At 38.5% G+C, this 20,538-nt stretch overlaps 2 protein-coding genes across 2 annotated transcripts; both read right to left on the minus strand.

The window, feature by feature from the left end:
* Window positions 1-372: 372 nt before the first annotated feature.
* On the minus strand, window positions 373-1,311 carry LOC118582667 (olfactory receptor 4F3/4F16/4F29-like). The gene has a single exon (XM_036185705.1). The coding sequence runs from the start codon at window positions 1,309-1,311 to the stop codon at window positions 373-375; it is 939 nt and encodes a 312-aa protein (XP_036041598.1).
* Window positions 1,312-19,587: 18,276 nt separating this feature from the next.
* Window positions 19,588-20,532, minus strand: LOC118582640 (olfactory receptor 4F3/4F16/4F29-like). The gene has a single exon (XM_036185667.1). The coding sequence runs from the start codon at window positions 20,530-20,532 to the stop codon at window positions 19,588-19,590; it is 945 nt and encodes a 314-aa protein (XP_036041560.1).
* Window positions 20,533-20,538: the final 6 nt, after the last annotated feature.

Here is a 20,538-nt window from a genome sequence, read left to right on the forward strand (position 1 = left end):
CAATTTTTAAATTCTGCATGGAATGCTGTCAGATAATCCTGCATGTGAGAAAATTTATGTTCAGAAAGAGAGGAAATGTTTTCATTTCCCTCATAAGCAGTAAAGTGCCCTTGTATCTTCTGTATAACTAAAAGTTTACTTCAAATAAAAATTCTTCTTTGGGAATTGAGCTCTCTAGTATTACAATCTTTGCTATATATATATAATTGCTTCTCTGTTGCTAGAACACATTGCAAATCTCTCCCTAGCAGAAGAGGAAAAATCACCCAAATGTCAGTATAGGTAAGCAAATCTGACCCGGGAAAGTAATTTTTCACTGAATTTGGTCAACAACAAAATGTGTTCCATGACAAATGTTCATGCCACAATCGTTCAGGAGATCTTCCCATATTTCAGAAGCTGTCTGCATACTCTCTTCATTGCTGTCTTCATTTCTTGATTCCTCAATGTGTAGATCACAGGGTTGAGAAAAGGAGTACCAACTGCATCAAATATGGCCAGATACTTATCCAGGTGTGTGGAGGGGGAAGGCCATGTATAAACAAATATCAAAGGACCAAAGAACAGGACCACAACAGAAATATGAGCAGAAAGTGTAGACAGGGCTTTGGAGGAACCACTTGAGGAATGTTTTTGAACAGTGACTATTATAACAACATAAGATATGGCCAGTATGAAGAAGGAGCCTACAGAAATAAATCCACTGTTGGCTGATACCATTAGTTCTAATTGGTTGGTGTCTATGCAAGCAAGTCTGATGAACCGAGGAAGGTCACAGTAAAAACTGTCCAAAATATTTGGTCCACAGAAAGGTAAATTAACTATATAAACAAATTGAACCAGGGAATGCATAAGGCCAACCACCCACGCAGATACTAAGATGAAAATGCACATTTTGGCATTCATAATGGTCAAATAATGGAGAGGCTTACATATGGCTACATATCTGTCATAAGCCATGCCTATAAGCAACACCACCTCCACACCACCGATGACATGGATGAAGAAGATTTGAGTGACGCAACCTCTAAAGGAGATGACTTTGCGCTTTCTGAACAGGTCATAAATCATCTTGGGACAAGTAACACATGAAACACCTAAATCAATAAAGGAGAGATTGGCCAACAGAAAGTACATGGGAGAGTGTAAGTGAGGGTCAGAAGCCACTGTGAAAATGATGAGGGAGTTTCCCATCATGCTTGCCATGTAAAACACTGAAGCAAACACAAAGAGAAGTACTTGCATCTTCCAGGAATTGGTGAGTCCCACAAACATGAATTCTGATACCACAGAGTGATTTGTTCCTTCCATTGATGCTTTTTGAGTGCCACCTGGAGGACAGCAGCAGAAGAAACTGAAAATTACTGTAATTATATCAATAGTCCCAAAGGTTAGAACTCAAGGCTATGAAAATCAGTGTTTTATTTAGCATCTACGTTGGACAGATAGATGAGCAAATGCTTGCATGGCTATTTGTCAGGGGATGGCAAATTAAAAACACTCTGAAATACCACCCCTTCTTTACCTTATTAAAAGAGCTTTTATCAAAGGTTCATTAGTAAGAAGTTTTAGTTAGTTGTTAAAAAAGGAAACTTGTACAGAATTATTAGGAATATAAATTAGTATATTCACTAGAGAAAGCATAGTCATTTCCATAATAATTTTAAAATAGGGTCTTGGTATTTTACCGGTATAGAGCACACCCCTTCCAGTATCTAGGGCCCTGGATTTCATCCCCATCAAAGAAAGAAATGGAGAAGGAAGGGAGGGAGGGAAAAAAGGAAGGAGGGAGGGAGGGAGGGAGGGAGGGAGAGAGAGGGGGAGGGAGGGAGGAGAAAGAGGAGAGGAACAAACAGAAAAATGGAGAAATAGAGAAAGAGAGACAGAGGGGGGAAAGGAAGAAACAGGAGAACTGGAGTGGGAAAGAGAGGGAAACAGAAAAGATAGAGAGAGACAGGGACAGACAGCAGAGAGAGAGAATTATTAATCATTATTAATATTGGAATGAATCATCCAGAGGAAATGACCCTGTATTGGCCCATGATCATTGAAACATTATTTATAAAAGCAAATATAAAAACATCCCAAGTGCTCCCTTACAGATGAGTGAACAATAAACATAAATGTAGACATATACACACAGACACACACAAACACACATAGAAATGGACAGTACACATATAGCCTTTGAAAAGAAGGGAATTTTGTGTCTCGTGATAGCATTAATGAACTTGGAGGTTATTATACTGAGTGCAACTACAGACACAAGGAGACAAATGCTGAGAGATCTTATTTACATATAAAATCTGGGAAGTCATGCTCATAAAAGCAAAGAATATAGTTTTGAACCAGGCAAAAGTGGTGTCAAGTATTGGTGTAGAGCAAGATGATGATGGTAAAAAAATACAAAAGCTCCATTGACATGGTGGTTACTTCCTGGAGATCTACTACAGCATGGTGATTATGGACAATGATAATTGAATGCTTGAAAATTGCTGAAAGTCAATCATCAATGTTCTCACAACAGATAAGTATGTTAGGTAAACATGTTCATTAGTTTAAGATATGTAAATATAACATATATAATGTAACTTTATAGTAAGCTAATATATTTATGTATATATATATATATATATATTAAGTATATATAAGCAAAATGTTGTACACCAAAAATATATACAATATTTATTTGTTAGTTGTGCCTACATAAAACCAGAAAAGGAAAAACCACCTATTATGCCCATAGAGTTCTGAAACAGAGACCACACAGTGAAGCTGTGGCAGTCATGCAATGTTCTGTTCCATGTGATATTTCTGGATTGCAGTGATAGCGTTTGATATAGAAAACAACAGTTCAGGGTCTGATTTCACATTCTAGCTTAGGACATGTCCATAAAATATGATGCATAAGTGAGAATCGCTTTCTGGAGAGCTCAGCTCATGAGCAGAAATTTAAAACCTCTGTAGTAGGAAGTATTTACTCAACTTTGAAAATAATGTATCACAATATGTTGTAGGTCTACTTATCCTTGGAGAATAAACAACACAGTAGGCACAGGATGAGCTCTCAATTCAGAAAAACAAAACAAAACTGATGCCATGGCTTAGTTACTCGCAATTCATTTCAGAGATAGTTTATTAATCTATTGAACATATTAAAAACTAACAATTCATGTAACAATATAAACATAATGTGTACTCAATATGTAGGTATTCTACATCAAATAATTAATATTTATACTAATAAGTTTTTTATTTTTTCCATAATACTGTGAATATATGAGAGAAATGAATGAATTAAAGGAGATGGCATCATAAAACAGAGAGCACAGAATTCCATTTCTGAAAGACGTTTCAAAATGTATTAACTATGTCCTTCTGATAAAAGATTCTTCAAAATACGTTAACTACCTCCTATTCAATAATAGATTATAGTATTCAGGTTATTTGGTAATCAAAGTGTACTTTCAATGTACTTTTCTCAAAGAACTCTGTGTGTCTCCTTAGTGCTTATAATTAATTAGGTGTAATTCATTAAGTGTTCCTTCCCAACTAGCTACAACTCCCATAGATTTAAGGACTACAATGGTCATTTTTGTAATCCATCCTAAAACTCAGAATCACAACATAATGTATACAAGTTTTTCTTAAAACATAAATAAAGATGTATTTTGATTATTTGAAACACACATGAAAATATGCATGGTTTTAGGTGTAAAGACAAGAAAGGAGACTATGCAGAGGTCTTAAGTGACAGAGGAAGGAGAAGGCAAAAGATTACAAAAATAAAGAAAAAGACAATGAGGTTAAAGGAGAAATCTAAAGTCAACAAATTTGAAAATTTGAAATTTGAAAAGTATGTGCAGTTATGGAGAAAAAGAAAAGTTTAAATAAGTAAATATTTTTTCAATTTGCATAGCTCTTTTTAATCATTCTTCAAAAGCCCCACAGTTATAACCAATCACAGTGTTTCAAGCATCTTTCAAGTTCTAAAGCTATGGGAAGCATTGTCAATGGACCTATATCTGCTGTGTACCATCACCTTGGTAAAACCCAGGAATGCTTTTGAGTTTAGAGTAGAATGATATGATACCAAAATATCATAGAATTTAGAAACAGATAAAGTTCAAGACAGGAAGGGCTTAGATTCACTTGACACAGAGTAGTATCCAAAAATAAGTCCAAAGAAAGACTCATATGGATATCTGCAATTGGATAGTGAAGGTATGATGTTTAATTACCTATGAGCCACAAACACCACAGAGAAAACACATACACAACAGGTAATTTTAAATCTTTTCTTACAGTTGGTTGGGTTTTAAAATCATTCTTGTTCATCATATAATATACATTCATTTACAACTGTAAAATACCCATGATACAAAAGGCCAGACTTAATTTTTTTATTTATGTTGTGAGTGGTCCCCTAGTTCATACCTTTATACAGTCTTAAATCTGTCATACATAGAATTCTCCTAAACAGATTTTTCAGACAGACACCTAAATTTTTAAGAATTTCCTAATTCTTAAAGGAAATATTTAGTAAGGAGTTTCCTAATACAGAGTTGTAAGTTCAGTACCCTATAGTCATCTGCTAGGTGTGAACAAAGCACCCATCCAAACACTCAGTTGTGTATATTTTCTCCTGTTTTGATAAATATTGTAAGTTTATTATTCCCTCAAGACAGACTCTGGATTGTTACTTCTCAGATTGTCATGAAACCTGCTTTACATCCAAATAAACCCAAACCCTTCTAATTTAAGAACAATTGGTGTTTTGATTGATTATTCAGGAAAATATAAGTAACTATGTATCTTTTTCAAATAACTACTTGTGAGAATAAATGAAACGAAGCAACACCCATCACTTTCGCATTTCAAGATTCAATCTATTCAATACCTTTTTCCGTTTTAATTACTTTGATTCTCCACAGTTTCTCTCACCTAAGAAAAATTAAAATTTTCCATTTGTTAAAACTCTTTAACTGTCTTACTTACGGGTCAGAAATAAAATTAATACAAACATTTGTTATAAACCACAGAGATGGAGGTGGAGGGATGGCTCAGTGATTGAGAGCACTCACTACTATTGCAGAGGAAATTGGTTCGGTTTATCAGTACCCACATAACAGTATCTATCTGTAATTCTAGTTCCAGAGGACCCAATGATCCTTCTGGCTTCCTCAGGTAGTGCTTGCAAGAAGTGTACATACATACATGGAAGCAAAAAAAAATCATATACATAAATTAAAGTGAAAACTAATAAATCTCTTTAAAAGAGGAGAAAATGTAAAAAGTAAATCTAATTCCTGATCTGTAAGTATTATTCTGTTTTCAAATTCTCCATATCACATTGCAAAATGAGTATGTATTGGAAAATTGCACCTGGAGCAAATACACAATATTACAAAGCTTTCTGATGTTTTCCAATGTCTTTTATATTTCCTCATGTGCAATGTTATTCTAGCTCAAAGTCAAATCCAAATAACTTTTTTCTATACATCAGAGAACTTTTTCATTGCTATTTTTCTGTGCTATTCAATTCCTTTTCCAGGTTTCTATCTACTTTGCTTTAGACAAACACAAGTACTTTAGGTAAGACCAATCCATGTTCATAGCAGACTCTTACCTACAAATAAAGCCACACTTCTCATTCTTTAAACATATCTGTGCATCTTACCTGTATAAAACAAACAGCATCTTCACAGACTGGCTTCCCTGATTTCTCTAGCCTAAAGTACCAAGTAATAACCTAACATAAAATATAGGAAGCTAATTATTCAAACCTCAAGAGACCCAGTGAGCAGAAGATTCTGAAAACACTGGATAGTGTTAAATATTCTCATAGTTTAGACGCTCTCCCTGGAGGGTCATTTGATTTGTCCAGTGCAACTAAAGGATTTCAGATCTCATGAAACAACATTAAAAAGGACAAGGAAAACAAAACTGGACATTTTTATACCATTATACTATTTTTATTGTAGCTATTGATAACTAGCTATTATAATTAATCCCTAAAAGTAGATAATGAGCTCAAATCCTGACTATAAACATTTAATCACTTTAATGTATTTTAAGAAGAAATATTTATGAAGCTTTTACTTTTATACATTATATGAGTGTGAATTTGTACCTAAATTTAGATGTGCAGAAGTCAACAGAAGATATAAAATTAAAAGTTAATGAAATAAACTCCTGATCAAGGAAACAGGGGCTAAGAGCAGGAACAAGGTAAGAGTGTCCATTTTATCCACTCCAATTCAATATAATTCTTAAAGTCTTAACTAGTTCAATAATACAAAAGAAAAGATGGAGGGGGGAGAGAAGAAGGAATAAAGGTCAAAAATTAAGAAAGGAAGGGAGGTCAAAAGGAAGGAAGGGGTTGGGGATTGAGCTCAGTGGCAGAGCGCTTACCTAGCAAGCTCAAGGCCCTGGGTTCGGTCCTCAGCTCCAAAAAAAAGGAAGGAAGGAAGGAAATACAAACAGAAAAAAGAAGTCAATGTATCAAGGTAACCCTATTTGCAAATGATATGATTCACTACATAAGAGACCTTAAAGACTCCACCAAAAAACTCTTAGAGAAGATAAATACTTTCAGCAAAGTGTCAGCATACAAAATTAACATGTAAAAATCAGAAGCAATGACAAGCATACTGAAAAAGACATCCAGGGAATAATCCTATTTGTTAGAAAACAAAAACAAAAACCTGGGGGTAAAAATTTATCCAAGAAAATGAAGAACTTTTACAATGAAAACTTTAGAACACTGAAGAAAGAAATTGAGGATGATATCAGAAGATAGAAAGAGAGATCTCATGCTCATGGAAAAGAAGGATCAATGAGAAAATTGATATCCCACCAACATAAATCTGTAGTGGTATTTGCTCTGCCCATGACCTTGGGCTATATGGCCCAAAGGAGTTGGTGCTTCCTGCATTGTGACTTCTTATAAGGACTTGGAGAAGGGTCACATGACCTTGCTCCCTGCTCCCTGCTCCTGCTAGCAAGGTAGATTTGCTCCTGGTCAGATCCGAGGATGACTTCTGCTGTCTACATGAATCACTAAATGTCTTATTAATTTAAGAAAACTGGAGCCAGATATTTGGGTGAAAGCTGAAAGATCAGAAAAACAGAAAGAAGACAGGCACATTACCACTTAGAAATCCTCAGTCAAAAAAACCTGCTTCCTGTATACCCACGCCTATATGCCTTTCTGTTCTGCATCTCCCTTTCTCTCTCCGCCCAGCTGCATCACTTCCTGTCTGTCTGTACTAGTTAATTAGTGTTGGAATTTAAGACATGTGCCACCAGGCCTGGCTTTGTTCCCAGTGTGGCCTTGAACTTACAGAGATCCAGATGCTAGGATTAAAGATGTATGCTACCACTGCCTGACTTCTATGTTTAATATAGTGGCTGGCTTTTTTCTCTGATCCTCAGATAAGCTTTATTCAGGTGCACAAATCATTGGGGAACACAATATATCACCACATAAATCTACAGATTTTATGAAACCCTCAATAAATACTAGGACTATTCTTCACAGACATAAAAACCAATCTCAAAATTTATATGTAGACAGAAAAGAACAAATAGTAGCCAAAGTAATCCTGAACAAAAAGAATACTATAGAAGGTATCACCATACTGATTTCAAATTATACCATAGAGCCACAGTAATACAAACATCATGGTACTGGCACAAAACAGACTCATAGATCAATGGCATAGAATAAATGACCCAAGCATACCTCTGTGTAACCACAGATGCCTCATCTTTGAGAAAGACACAAGAAATATACATTGGGAAAAAAAGACTTCATCTTCAACAAATGGAGTTAGGAAAACTACATCTCAACATGGAGAAAGTTAGAGACTTACCTCTCACCCTGAACAAAATTCAACTCCAGGTAAAAAAAGGACCGCAGTGTAAGACCAGATGCCCTGTAATTGCTGTGGGAAAAGTAGGAAGTACACATAAACTTACAAGCACAGGTAAGAACTTTCTCAATAGGGATATCGCTCTGTATAAATAAAATGCTGTTTGGCCAGTGGCCAGGCAGGAAGTACAGTCGGGACAAGAGAGAAGAGAATTCTGGGAGGTGGAAGGCTGGGGGAGGGACACTGTCAGCCGCTGCCATGAGAAGCAACATGTAAAGACACCAGCAAGCCACAAGTCATGTGGCAAAGTATAGACTAACAGAAATGGGTTAATTTAGGATAGAAGAAGTAGATAACAAGAAGCCTGCCACGGCCATACAGTTTGTAAGGAATATAAGTTTCTATGTGTTTACTTGGTTGGTTCTGAGCGTCTATGGGCCTGGCAAGTGAGAGAGATTTGTCCTGACTGTGAGCCAGGCAGGAAAACTCTAACTACAAAGAACTTTCTCAATAGGACAACAGTAACACAGGCACAAAGGCCAACAATTGACAAAGATTTCATCAAACTGAAAAGCTTCAGTGCAACAAAGGAAACAGTCAAATAAAGAGGCAGTCCCCATAAGTGAAAAAAGTATTTTCCAGCTACACATCTGACAGCAGATTAATATCTAGAATATACAAAGAACTCAAAAACAACTCAATTGAAATATCAGCTGTGGGAGCTGGAGAATTCACTCAGTGGATAAGAATACTTAGTGCTCTTGCATAGGACCTGCCTGGGTTCAGTTCCCAAGACCACAAGATGCCAGGGGATCTGACACCATCTTCTGGCTTCTCCAGGCACTAAGTATGCACACAGTCCACATAGATATGTGCAGACAAGATTCATACACATAAAATAACTTTTTAAGGGGTTGAGGATTTAGCTCAGTGGTAGAGCACTTGCCTAGCAAGCGCAAGGGCCTGGGTTTGGTCCTCAGCCAAGGAAAAATAAATAAATAAAATGATAAATCATTTTAAGCCAGACAATAGTGGCTCACGCCTGTAATCCCAGCACTTGGGAGGCAGAGTCAGACGGATCTCTGTGAGCTCGAGGCCAGCCTGGATTACCAAGTAAGTTCCAGGAAAGGCACAAAGCTTCACAGAGAAACCCTGTCATGAAAAACCAAAAAAAATAAAATAAAATAAAAACATAAAAAAACTTTTTAAAAAAACACATGCAAGTACTCCTGCCAAGGAAGCAGCTAGAGTGACTGCAGACCTTCACCTCTCCTTCTGCTCCTCCAGATCCAATCCTCCTGTCTCATCCCATTCATGTAACAGAACACCTGATTGGGTTTCATTTCCTCTCAGACCTCATCCACAACAGATAACAAAGATCATCTCCTCCAAACTTTCTTCCCCCAACTCATGCCAGTATCCCAGTCTCCAACACCAGGAGGCATTCCAAGGGAGCACACTAGCTGAGCATCCTAGAAAAATCGGAAAGCTAACTGAAGACATTCACCACTCCCTCTTTTGGGAACAGGCAAAAGCACCTTGTCCTAAGTGCTGCAATTTTGACTGCAGATTCCATTTTATCTGCAGGGTGAAAGTTCAGGTAACAAAGTCCAAGGGGAGCTGGGAACATTTCAATACTTGATCGTCTTCCTCCTTAAATCAGAGAAATAGTTCTTATACATGTTCAGTTCTCTAGAAACATCATGGCCGCTCCTAAGAACAGAAAAAACAAATGAATCTTATTGGTTGGACTGAAAGGCTTGCATTGTATGTTGATTGACAATGATGGAACATTCAAGGAAAGACCCTAATCTCTGAATCTTGATTAGTGAATACTGTAACTGTAACTTGGCAAAAATAATGTTTATAATTTTTATGCTTAATACTCACTACAGCAGGCATTCAGGGTTGCAGTTCAGCTCCTGAGTCTGTTCTATGGCCCTGATCCATCATCCCCCCTCTCTATACCCCCTTTCTTTTATGCTGCCCTGCATTAACTCTTGCCTTAACTTCTTGTGTCTGCTTGGGTTGATGTGGAGCTTCACTCAGGACACAACACCTCCTCTCCTCCAAACCCAATCCCCAGCCTTCTCCCTAGTTCTACAGCAGAACACCTGCTGCGGACTTACTTCCACACCACCACACACTTCCTGTGTATCCTCCAGACCATCCCTTCCTAACCTCCCTCCCCCTGTTCCTTTATCCCAGCCCCCCACTCCAGCAGACACTATAGCAGACCTTCTGGGGTGGCCTCTCTGGACTCTACACTCCCATTCCAAGGAGATTAAATAATCATTTCTAGTGGAACATTCAGGGTTTTTTCCCTTCAGTGAAGCTCTCAGTCCCCATAGCCTAACCCCATTCCTAAGTATCAGTTCCCAGTACCTAGAAATACATTTTATTTGGAAGCCCCAATGACCACACCGATCAGGTCCACAGAAAATTTCTCACCAGATAACACACTGCCACCACACTCTCCTAAAATACAGAGAAGAAACAGAAGACAAGGAACAAAACACTCATCCTGTTAACAGAGACAAAACCAGACATCAGCACCTAGAACTATAATCTTCCCAGTCCAAATGCCTAGCGCCTAGTGTAAAAACATAATCAATAACAGCTAGAAAAATATGTCTCCACTACAGCCCATCAATCCTACCACAACAGACCCCAAATATTTCAACATGCTGAAACATAAGAAAAAGACCTTAAAACCAACTATTTGAAGATGCTAGAGAACCTTGAAGAGGAAATCAATAAGTCCCTTAAAGAAATCCAGGAAAACACAAGCAAACAGTGGAAGGAAATGAATAAATACCTTAAAGAAATCTGGGAGCTTATTGCATGCCCAACATCTCCCAACAGCACCCCATCTGTTGGGATCCATATTCCAGCCTGCAACTCTGGCTGCTTTACTAGAGACCAGACTGGTCCTAGGGACCCCAAGTAAGATACCTCCCATGGCCCACTAACACTCCTTAAAGCCTGCCCTACAACCACAGACTGTACCCCCTCCTCTAAGCTCCTTATTCTTGCCCAAAGCTTCAGCAGAAAACTTCTACCTTACCCAAGGCCAGTGCAGTTTTAGGGACCCAAGCTAAGATACTACCCACACTCATACTAGCTAACACTATGTAAAGCTGGCCCAACAGCCCCTAAATGCACTCCCTCCCTGAGCTTACATATCCCAGGTCACAATCTTGGCAGAAAATTTCTGCTATACTGGAGGGCACAACATACTAGGAATCCCAGAGGCCAAGATGGGAACCAGAACCCCAGAGGTCACACAGTTTTTAGAACCATAGAGGCAACATTGGCACTTAAAACCCCAGAGGTCTTACAAGCCACCAAAAAAACAGCAGAGACACTCTACTGTACCTGAAGACTCCCTAGTCACCAGAAGCCATGGCTACTTAGGCCATAGGACCAGACAGGAAACAGAAACCAAAGAACAAAACATCCATACAACAACTATTAACTCAGGAATCAATACCTAGCCCTGTAAACATCCCAAAACCAGATGACTAAATGCCAGTGTAAAAACACACTCAAAAACAGAAAGGGCAATATGGCACTACCAGAGCCAAGCTATCCTTCGACAACATGACCTGAACATTCCAACCCAGCTGAAGCACAAGAAAATGATCTTAAAACCATTTATAAAGATGATAGAGGTCTTTAAAGAGGAAATGAAGGAAATCTCTTAAAGAAATCGAAGGAAAGATGAACAAAAAATTGGAGGAAATCAACAAATCTCTTAAGAATGCCAAGAAAGCCAAGGGGGAAAAAAAAAAAACAAGAGAAGAAAACTGTTCAAGACAGGAAAATTTGGAAATAAAGCAATAAAGAAAACAAATGAATGGAATTCTGGAAATGGAAAATCTTGGTAAGCAAACAGGAATTACAGATGCAACCATCACCAACATAATACAAGAGATGGAAGAGAGAATCTCAGGCATTGAAGACACAAGAGCAGAAATAGATTCATCAAAGAAAATGTTAGATGTAAAAAAATTGGAACACCATGAAAAGACCAAACCTAAGAATAATAGAAATAGAAGAACTCAAGCTGAAAAACTCAGAAAATATATTCAATAAAATCATAGGAGAAAATCTCATTACCTAAAGAAGGACATGCCTATAGAGGTACAAGAAGCTTAAAGAACACCAAAGTGTCCCTGTGTAAGCCCAAGGTTCCAAACAACCAGCTCATGCACTAAGGACAGGACCCAGTCCCACAGCCTGGATGCCTCCCAAACAGTTCAAGCTATTCAATTGTCTCACTTATCCAGAGGGCCTGATCCAGCTGGGGGCTCCACAGCCTTTGGTTCATAATTCATGTGTTTCCATTCGTTTGTCTATTTATCCCAGTGTTTTTCCAATCTTGGGCTCAACAATTCACACTCTTACAGTCCCTCCTCTTTCTTGACAATTGGACACCCGGAGCTCCACCTTGGGCCTGGCTGAGGATCTCTGCATCCACTTCCATCAGTTATTGGATGAGAGTTCCAGCAGGACCGTTAGGGTGTTTGGCCATCTGATCGCCAGACTAGGTCAGATCAGGCTTTCTCTCAACCATTGCCAGTAGTCTACAGTGGATGTATCATTGTAGATTTCAGGGGACCTCTCCAGCACTCTGCCTATTCCTGTTCTCATGTGGTCTTCATTTATCATGGTCTGTTATTCCTTGTTCTCCCTTTCTGTTCTTGATCCAGCTGGGATCTCCTGCTCCCCTAAGCTTTCTTTCCCTCAAACACTTTGCTCAGCCTGGAAGGAGGGGACTGGACCTGCCTATACTGAATCCACCAGGTTTAAATGAATCCCCAGGGGAGTTTTGGCCCTGGAGGAGATAGGAATGGAGGGAGGGGATTGGGGGAAGGTGAAGGTGGGGAGGGAGGGGGGAAGACAGGGGACCCCATAGCTGATGTGTAAAATTAAAACACAAATATAATAATAATAATAATAATAATAATAATAATAATAATAGAACACCAAAAATCTGGATCAGAAAAAAATATACATATCACATGATAATCGAAACACTAAATATACCAAACAAAGAAAGAATATTAAAAGCTACATGGAAGAAAGGTGCAAATAACATATAAAGGCAGAACTATAAGAATTACACTTGACTTCTCAACATAAACTCTAAAAACCAAAAGGTCCTGGAACGATCACTTGAAGACTTTAAGAGATCACAGATTCCAGCCAGACTACTATACCCAGCAAAACTTTCAGACACAAGAGACAAGCAGTATGTGGATTAAGGAAGTTGTCAATCTTTTTTTTTTTCCTCATTTTTCTTTATTAAGAAATTTTCTAGGGCGGTGGTAATGCACACTTCTAATCCCAGCACTCAGGAGGCAGAGGCAGGTGGATCTCTGTGAGTTCAAGGCCAGCCTGGTCTACAAAGTAAGTTCCAGGAGCAAAGCTACACAAAGAAACGTTGTCTCGGGAAAAAAAAAAAGAAAAGAAAAGAAAAAAAAAAGGAAGAAATTTTCGACTCCCTCTACATACCACCCACAGATCCTCCTCCTCCCTCCGCCCACTCCAGCCCTCTTACCCAAGCCACCCCACATCCCCACATCCCCCAAATCAAGGTCTCCCATGGGGAGTCAGCAGAGCCCAGCACACTGAGCCTAGGCAGGTCCAAGCCCCTTCTCACTGCACCAAGGCTGCACAAGGCATCACACCACAGGCACCAGATTTCCAAAAGGCTGCCTATGCACCAAGGATGGATCTCTATCACCCTGCGTGGGTGCTGCTTGTTTTTTATGATTGTGTGCTAGCAGTTTACAGAGGAGATTTGTATATGCTTCTCAGAAATAATTTAACATTATGTAGCTGAAAAGTATTTTATAAAATTATATATTTAATGAAAAATAAAAGGGAAGTTGGAAAAATATTTTGAAAGCAAATGGCCCTAATAAGCAAGCTGATGTAGCTATTCTAATATATAACAAACTAGACTTCCAATAAAAATTAAATCAAAGGAGATGGAGAAGGACATTTCACACTCATCAAAAGGAAAATCTACCAAGAGGACATAGCAATTCTTAACATCTTTGCCCCAAACACAAGGGCACCCACATTTGTAAAAAGAAGCACTATTAAAGCTTAAATCACACATCGAACCCCACACATTAATTATGGGAGACTTCAATACCCAATTCACACTAATGGACAGGTCATCCAGATAAAAACTAAACAGAGAAATAATGGAGCTAACAGAAATTATGACTCAAATGGACAGAACAATTATCTACAGAACATTTCACCTAAATACAAAAGAATGCACTTTCTTTTTGGCATTTTATGGAACATTCTCCAAAACTGACCATAGACTCATCAACAAAAACAAAAACAACAGAAAGCCTCCAAATCCATGGAAACTGAAAAACTCTCTACTGAATCACCACTGATTCAGTAGATAAAGAAATTAAAGACTTCCTAAATTTCAATGGAAATGAATGCACATGCCCTAACATTTGGGACTCAATGAATGCAGTGTTAAGATGAAAGTTCATCACACTAAGTGCCTTCCTAAAGAAACTGGAGAGATCTCATACTAGTGAACTATCAGCACACCTGAAAACTCTAGACAGAAAAAAAAGCGAACATACCCAAGGGGAGTAGATGGCAGGAAATAATCAAACTCATGGTTTAAACCAATCAAATAGAAATAAAGAGAACAATACAAACAATCAATGAAACAGAGAGTTGGTTCTTTCAGAAAATCAACAAAATAGGAAAACCTTTATCCAAACTAACTAAAAGGCATAGAGAGAATATCCAACTTAACAAAATCAGAAATGAAAAGGGATATATAACAACAGATACTGAGGAAATCTAAAGAATCAGTAGGTCATATTTCAAAAACCTGTACTCCACAAAATTGGAAGATCTAAAAGTCAAGGTCAGATAAACAATTTAAATAGACCTATAGCCCCTAAGGAAACAGGCATTGAAAGTCTCCCAACCAAATAAAGCTCAGGACCAGATGGTTTCAGTGCAAAATTCTACCAGACCTTCAAAGAAAGGCTAATACCAATACTCCTCAAATTATTCCACAACATATAAATAGAAGGAACACTGCCAAATTCATTTTATGAGACTACAGTCACTCTGATACCCAAACTAAACAATGATTCAACAAAGAAAGAGAATTATAGACAAAATTCCCTCATGAACATTGGTGCAAAAATGCTCAATGAAATACTCACAAACTGAATTCAGGAACACATCAACAAGATCCATATACACCATAATCAAATGCGCTTCATCCCAGAGATGTGAGGATGGTTTAACATGAAAATCAGTAAATGTACTCCACCACATGAACAAACTAAGCACCTTCGGCTGATTTGGTGCTAAAGAAGGAGAGATGTGGTTATCACAGGGAAAACCACTTGGGCCAGAGCTTTTGTTTGTTTGTTGGCTTTCTTGCTTTTGCTTTGTTGAAAGCTGAAAATGTCATGAGCAGAATCCAGTTGAAAGGGAATGGTTGAAACCAAAGCAGAGTGAGGAGATTGCTGGGAGAGTGGCAAGAGTGGAGGTTGGCAGGCTATTGTAGTGGGGATGCAGGCGCCAGGCACTTAGATTACAGGACATCAAGAGCTGTAGACTGATGCCCTCAATTAACGAAGCGGAGGGTGAAATGACAGCAGAGGACCAGAGGTTTGAGGAGAACACAACAGCCATTGAAACCAGAGAAACACCCTAGGACTTCTAAGCAGTGCTGTCTACTGGAGGTGGGTGATGATTCATTAATGAATGCTCCTCTTCACAGCTCTAATAGAAACACTCCTAAAATCTTGCCAAATGATGTATCTTTCTGGATGATTATCTTCAATACAGAAAGCATAGCACTTTTCTTCACATATTTTATTGTCTATATTTTTCATTTATCACTATCAAAACCTGAGAAAGAGTGAGGGCAAACAGAATCTGATTCTTTCTCTTCACAGTGTAAAGGAATGTGACAGAATTTCTAAAAAGCTGGATAATCTTTGAAATGTTAGGTAAGAGGGTTCATGGTTCAATAATTCATGAGGAATAAAGGACTCATTAAGGTGCAATTAAGAAGATAATATTCAGGATAAAACTCAGAAAGTTAAATAAACCTTAGATCCAAAAGCAAAGCAGCTAGGCTACATTGAAATGATGACAGAATGAAAAGGGACATCTTAGGTCACCCAAGGGCTACATAGCAATTAATTTTAATGTGTCTGATTGACTAAACTGAGGATGTTAGTATTTGTCTATGAGTGCATGCTGTGCTCTGGGTAAAGTCGAAGGGAAGTTCTGGGCCTAAAGAATCCTGTCCTCAAAGCTTTGTTCCCAGTGTGGCAACATAAAGAGGTGGTGACACTTATGTTGGACCCCAGTTCCCAAGGAATGTGTTATTAAAAAAAAAGTGAACCTGATCTCTAAATTGCTCTCTTTGGCATTACATTGACTGTGACCTCTCTCTCTTGCACATACTCCTTCTGTGATTCCATCAATATGGTAGTGATATGCCAAGGAGACTCATCGTGCTCCCTAGACATATAACCCTACAAAACTGTGAGCTGACTAAACATTTGTCTACGACAAATTAAATGAAGGAAGGAGGGGAGGGAGGGAGGGAGGAAGGAAAGAAGGGAGGAAGGAAGGAAGGAAGGAAGGAAGGAAGGAAGGAAGGAAGGAAGGAAGGATCTAATTCAGGGCTGAAAATATTAAATAAAATACAAAAGAACAAAACAAAGAGGATCTCCCTTAAATGTAGTTTTTATACCTAGTGAATCTGTGTCCCTTTTTATTCTGAGTATCTTGGACTTCATTGAAGCCTATTTTTTTTCTTTTCAACAATACATGTTTTTTTCATTTTTCTTTATTAAGAAATTTTCTACTCACTCCATATACTATCCACAGATTCCTCCCTCCTCCCTCCTCCCTCCTCCCTCCTCCCTCCTCCCTACTCCCTACTCCCTACTCCCTCCTCCATCCTCCCACTCCCAAGCCCTCTTTCTCAAGCCACCATGCATCCCCACATCTCCCAAATCAAGGTCTCCCATGGGAAGTCAGCAGAGCCCAGGACACTGAACCTAGGCAGGTTCAAGCCCCCACTCCCCACTGCACCAAGGATGTGCAAGGTGTCACACCACAGGCACTGGATTCTAGAGGCCTGCCTGTAGACCAGAGGCAGGTCCCAATTCCCCTGCCTGGGTGCCCCCAAACATTTTGAGCCAAACCACCACCTTTTGTGCCCAAACGGCCTAGTCCAGTACCATGGGGGCTCGACAGCCACCAGTCCACAGTTCATGGGCTTCCACTAGTGTGGCCTGTCATCTCTACACATCCTCCCATCTTGATCTGAACGACCCTGGCCTGCAGTATCTCTCCTCTCTCTCAACAGTTGGATTCCCTGAGCTCAGCCTGGTACCTGCCCTTGGAGCTCTGTATCTGTAAAGGCAATTTTAGTATTTTCTTCTCCAGAGTTTTCATCCATTAGGCTCTTCCTTTCTTTTTGAATAACTGGGTTCTTAATAATATCTTATAGATCGAAAATGAGGGTCTCTACACAGCAGCAAAAATAGGGGAAACAAAATTCATTTCTGCACACCTAAAAGCATTCTTATCTATGGTCCACAAACACCTTTCAAATGCCTCTACAAATAAATAGCATACACTATATTTATGATAGTCTTCTGATCAGACAGTTCACAGGTACACCATTCTTATATTCAAAATAGCATGAAACACAGCAAAATTAAATAAGGACAGTACCTGTTTCATTTAGTAAGAACAACAGCTGTGTCTGAAATATGAGAATTGAAAGTTCTAATTTTAGTATGAGGAAATGCAACTGAATTCAAAGTCACAGAATAAAAGCAGAGATCATTGGCTACTATTGTTGATTTTTAAAATAATTTTTAATTATAGAGAGTGTTTGATTCTACTCTTATTTTTAAGATTAGAACACCCCTCATAAAGGCAAAGATGCTTTCATCATAAACTTTAAATCATTTCCCCTGCCTCTTTCTACAGGAAAAAGAATCCAGTAGTGTGTACTGTTCTAGACATTTCTTTTACTTTACATTTATGTGTATTTGTCTTTTTAAATGTACATGGCTACACTTTCTTTCTGCAGTTTTTCAGATGGTACAAAGAATTGGTTGACATCTGGGAAGAACACATATCACATTCAGTTTAAGGGATTATACACATGTAGGAAAATAATAACTACTAAGAAAATGAAAGACTGTCAAAACTAATGAACTCAAAAACAAAAAGGCTGTTGTCATTGCCCTTGGTTACCCTCCACAGCTACATGGCAAGACCCTACTGTTGAGGACATCACAAACTTTGGTTGCAGAGTATTGAGGAATCAATCTTGAACTAAAACTTTCCTAATAGCTAAATTTTATAATGCCAAACGGTGCTATGTAGGCTCATAGAGGAAAAACACAATAGTCTTACCTAGTGCTAGACTTTTCTTATTGCAATAATGACGTGCCAGGAACTAGTGCCATAGTGGCATGATTATTGGCTTTCTGGTGGATTTGAGAACTGTTCCACAAAAGGGATTTATATAACATGACTGATAGTAAAATCCTATATAAAAGAACATGCCTGGGAAACTCATATGTTCTAGATTACAGCCTACTATTTTTATTTTATTCAATACTTATGTTATAACATTGACTCCTAAATAGTTAAGTTTGTGTCCACAGACCAGGACATCTCTCAGCCTTGGTCAGAGAACATTCTCTTTGCAGTTGGCAAAAGTAAATTCTGAAATGTATGATTGTGGAAGTGGTAAGAATAAGAGACAAAGAGCTCAGCCCTAAATGGAGTATCTTTATCAACATCCACTACACTGCCAAGGCTTAAGGAAAATGGTGGAGGAGGAGGCAGAAATAATATAAGTCCGTCTCAAAGATGGGGAAGAGTGCAATGGAAGGCAGTCTTCTGGACATGACATAAGTATCACACTCATGAACTCACAGCAGCTATAATTACTTGCACATGATGTACACAAGAGCAAGCCAACCAAACTTCAAGCCTAGATGGAAGATGTGCTTTTCAGGCATCATTCCTTATTGAGAAGCTATTGCAAAGCTAGGTAGCTAGGTAGCTCCTAGTCAAAGTAAAATCATTCCTCTTTGAGAAAGTTCCCACTGGGAGGTTTCCCATGCTTCAGTGGATGGCACAAGACCCATGCATATGGACAGTACTGACAAGACTGAGTAGGTTATAAAAAAAAAAGATACAAAGTTGAAAGGGGAAAACTATTGGAAAGTTAAAGGATGGAAATGAAAAAAATATGATCATATTTCATTAAATACATGTATGAAATTCTCAAGAATAAAGAAAAATTATAGGTTAAAAAGAAAAACAAATATCCCTAGTAAGTACTGGCAGAATTCCCCTACATGTGATTTTAAAATATCTTATTGTCTCTGTTCTAAATTTATTGATATAGGCTTCCAGCTTCTTTATGTCTAAGGATTTATATCAAAAATATTCCTTGGGAATTGAGACTTATGATTATTATAATCTTCACTTTGTAAATATTTGTAATTCCTTCTGTTTTCAGAAGGGATTGTCTCACCTTCCTAAGTAGAAGAAAAATTGACTAAATATTGGTGGATAAAACAATGTAAACAGGCAGATTTTCACTGAGATTGGTCAAAAGGCCCTTCTATGTTCACAACACCAGCACTTAGGAGATCTTTCTGTAACTCAGGAGCTGTCTGAATACTCTCTTCATGGCCATCTTCATTTCCTGATTCCTGAATGTGTAGATCACTGAATTCAGAAAGGGAGTGAAAACTGCATCAAATATGGCCAGAAACTTATCCAGGTGTATGGTGGAAGATGGCCATGTGTAGACAAATATCAAAGGACCAAAGAATAAGACCACCACAGAGATGTGAGCTGAAAGTGTGGACAGGGCTTTAGAGGAACCACTTGAAGAGTGTTTTTGTACCGTGACTATGATGACAATATAGGAAACGATCAGTATGATAAAGGAGCCCACAGAGATGAACCCACTATTGGCTGTGACCATGAACTCTAGTTTACGGGTGTCTATGCAGGCTAGTTTGATGAATCGGGGAAGGTCACAGTAGAAGCTATCCAACACATTTGGTCCACAGAAAGGTAAATTGACTACAAAAGCCAATTGAAGAAGAGAGTGTGTAAGGCCAACTAACCAGGCAGTCACTACAAAGGAAAGACACATTCTTGGGCTCATAATGGTCAGGTAATGGAGAGGTTTACATATGGCTACATATCTATCAAAGGCCATGGCTATGAGTAAAACCATCTCCACACCACCAATGACATGGATGGAGAAGATCTGAATGACACAACCTCTAAAGGAGATGACTTTACGCTTTCTGAACAGATCATACATCATCTTAGGAGAAGTGACACAGGAAACACCTAAGTCAATGAAGGAGAGGTTGGCCAACAGAAAGTACATTGGAGAATGTAACTGAGGATCTGAAGCCACGGTAAAAATGATGAGGGAGTTTCCCATTATGCTTGCCACATAAAACATAGAGGAGAACACAAAGACAAGAAGCTGAATGTCCCAGGAGTTGGTGAGTCCAAGAAATACAAACTCCGACACCACAGAGTGATTTGCTCCTTCCATAAGCATGAACAT

This window comes from Onychomys torridus, chromosome 4, assembly GCF_903995425.1.
Source record: "Onychomys torridus chromosome 4, mOncTor1.1, whole genome shotgun sequence".
Classification (NCBI taxonomy): Eukaryota; Metazoa; Chordata; class Mammalia; order Rodentia; family Cricetidae; genus Onychomys; species Onychomys torridus.

Bases quoted from the DNA above. Each gene is read 5' to 3' on its own strand.
- LOC118582667 (XM_036185705.1), bottom strand. From the start codon at position 1,311: ATGGAAGGAACAAATCACTCTGTGGTATCAGAATTCATGTTTGTGGGA.
- LOC118582640 (XM_036185667.1), bottom strand. From the start codon at position 20,532: ATGCTTATGGAAGGAGCAAATCACTCTGTGGTGTCGGAGTTTGTATTT.